At 37.5% G+C, this 2880-nt stretch overlaps 1 protein-coding gene across 1 annotated transcript in view; it reads right to left on the bottom strand.

The window, feature by feature from the left end:
- Window positions 1–5: 5 nt before the first annotated feature.
- si:ch211-207l14.1 (uncharacterized) overlaps window positions 6–2880 on the bottom strand; it is a gene marked incomplete at its 3' end in the record, with an annotated part of 8484 nt that continues 5609 nt past the window's right edge. The window contains 3 exon segments of the mRNA XM_014000438.1: window positions 6–449; window positions 753–851; window positions 933–1157. Of these exon segments, the coding sequence (XP_013855892.1) occupies window positions 342–449; window positions 753–851; window positions 933–1157 (432 nt within the window).

The raw sequence follows: 2880 nt of genomic DNA, 5'->3' as shown, positions 1-2880 counted from the left end.
TCTACTGCTTGGTTATAATACTCTGGTAAACATAAGACAGATTTATAGGACAAAACTAAATGTTAGACAAAAATTGAAACACAAAATATTATTTAAAAGTAATCACACCACATCAAAAGCTGTAAAAAAATGCATGTAGGAATGAGGTCATTGTCGTTGTACTAGAGTTTCACAGTTGTTCATTTTAGTCCATTTATGGTTCTAAACTAATTTCACAGTTTTATTTTATAAAAAGTCTGATAATGGTCATTTATTGGTCCTCTTAAAGCAGCAGTTCCCACTTTCGGAAAGACTTGATGACATTGTTCAGTTTTAAGGATTTTTCTCTCCTTTTTTAGGTTTCAGGGGACTTTGACCCTGGTGGAGTTCCAGTAGACGGGTTGCGGCATGGACACCTGAATGTGACATGTTGGACAGGACTGTTTCCTCCACAACCACTCCTCTATGCACTGCAGAGAGACAATAAGATATAATCTGTTAACACCCTAGGTGGATCTTTAGGTCTTTGGTTGTTGGATTGATTTCTAAGGCAATATCTGAAGGAATATTAATCTACAAAGTTAAGGTCACTATAATCCTTTGACACTATTGGCCTGAGCAGATCTTCAGTGATCCATTAGTGATGGTTACATCTATAAATGGGTACCAGCCTTACATGGATCAATCCAAACTTCATGAATCTTTAAGAGTTAAGTTAAAAAATTATGAATGTAGAGCTGGTTTTTGTAGAGGTGAACTCTTTGTGATGTTACCTCTTTGTGGAAGGTGTGTGTACACTGCAGTACTCTTGTGCCCCCTGAGCCTTGATTTAAGTCCATGTGGCAGATCAGACACATACTGTAGGCATCACTCTGCAACACAAACATGTTGTTTGTAGTCCAGAAAATCATCTGAAAACACATTTTAGCAGAAAACACAATTTTTAAACCCACCAGTGACATGACGTTGCGTCTCCTGAATCGTCCCTGCTTCTCAGGGGGCATGGCCTCAGGGATGGTGGGCACAGGTGAAGGTCTTTGCTCAGGTGGTGGGGCAGCATCTTCTTGTGAAGGGAGAAGGAGTCGACGGGAAGAGGAGCGTCGCAGCAAAACCCTTGCAGTAACTGGAGCACAAGTTGATGAGTGAAGGCGAGACAACTGCATGGTAGAAAGGGTGGCCTGAACACAGAGACAATCAAACAATCAACGAACCAATAAACTAGCCAATAAACTGACATACTATTCAGTCAACAAACAAATTAGTTAACTAACCAACTTCCCGGTGAATTAGGCAACTGACTAACCAATCAAGTAATTAACCTGCCAACCTATAAACAAACCATCCAAACAAACAACCAATTAACCAGTAAAAAACAGCTACTTATTAAAAAAGAAATTCAACAGTCAATTTACCAATCATTCAATCAACCACACAACCAAGTGCCCAATCAAACAATGCTTTATTCAAATAACCAACCACCCTTTAAACTTCCAAGTCAACCAAATAACCATTCATGTTACTAATCAATCAACTTATTAAAGTTTAGCAATAGATCATCTTAGATTACAGATGAAATACAATTTAAACTGGTTGTGTTCCAATCCCAATACTAATATCAGTATTGGGCTTGATACCAGCATTTTTATAAGAACCAATACCAGTATCAATATTGGTATTAATAGTCCATTGAATGTGCTACAGTTTACATTTCAAGTGAAAGGTTTGTCAATACCTTGTTTAAGACATATGTAAGTTGAAAGAAAATCATATTTGTTATTTTTAGTTATTTTTAAGTTTTGCAACAATGTATATCATGCTTTGGTTTGGTACAGTCAGAGAGGAAGGAGAACCCCATTAGTCCTTGGTATTGACAAGTACCCAAACTAAAGTACTTGTACTCAGTTTGAGTAAAACTATTGGTAGTGTCGGAATACCCCTAATTTGAAATGTTGTAAAGGTCATAAAAAAAACAAATTGGTAACTGTGTTCCGTATTTGTGACATCGAACAACTAAGGAAAGACAATTCAGAAATCAGCTCTTCTTTATTTTTCAGAAATGTTTACATTCCTTACTTATCATTGTTTCTATAAGTGGAAAAGCCTCATTAGAAGCTCTGAAAGGTCATGTCAGTCTTTAACAGCCAACTGGCCCTCTGAGCCAAATGACCCTGAGCTAAATCTGGCAGTGGAGCAGCACTGACTGGTTGAAAAGATGTTGGCAAGTAACAAGTTGTTTTCCTCCCCTTAGGGTTAAAGAGATCAGAAGCTGTAAACTCTGAGGTAAAATAAAGAGTGAACTAATCTGACTGCTTCATTCTCTTCATTTTCATCACTGTTAGAGAAGATGGTAAAAACAGTTTTGAATGGAATTTTACTGGTCTAATCTGAGTTTCAGAATGGATGCTTAGCTTGGAACCAAGGTTGATTTATGCTGTATGCTTTTGGACTGTGGGAAAGACAACATATCCAGAGAAAACCCACACAGTAACCTGGATAAAAACATACAATCTCCATTATGAACAACAGTCCAAAGAAAGTGAATCGTTGTACTATTCAGCCAACATATATTTTTGTTAACTTAATCCTTGTATTTTGTCTGCAACTTTGGGCAGCATGATGGCTCATTGGTTAGCAGCACCAATGCCTCACAGCAAGAAGGTTCTTGGTTTGTTGTCCGAATCAGACCTAGGGTTTTTCTATGCAGAGTTTGCTTTTTCTCCACATGGGTTTTATTCAGTTTCTTCCACAGCACAAAAATACTCTAAGTACAATAAGTTGCATTCATGTCCAGGCTGCCCTTGCAAAAGACATTTGCAAAATCAATGGAATTTGCCTGGTTAAATAATGATAAAAAATTAAAAACAACCCACATAGCAACATTTGTCTGGTGCAGTTCTGGTC

This window comes from Austrofundulus limnaeus, unplaced genomic scaffold (assembly GCF_001266775.1).
Source record: "Austrofundulus limnaeus strain Quisiro unplaced genomic scaffold, Austrofundulus_limnaeus-1.0 Scaffold3091, whole genome shotgun sequence".
NCBI lineage: Eukaryota > Metazoa > Chordata > Actinopteri > Cyprinodontiformes > Rivulidae > Austrofundulus > Austrofundulus limnaeus.
The sequence above is the reverse complement of the archived record's forward strand: the minus strand, read 5'-3'. Positions and strand labels throughout refer to the sequence as shown.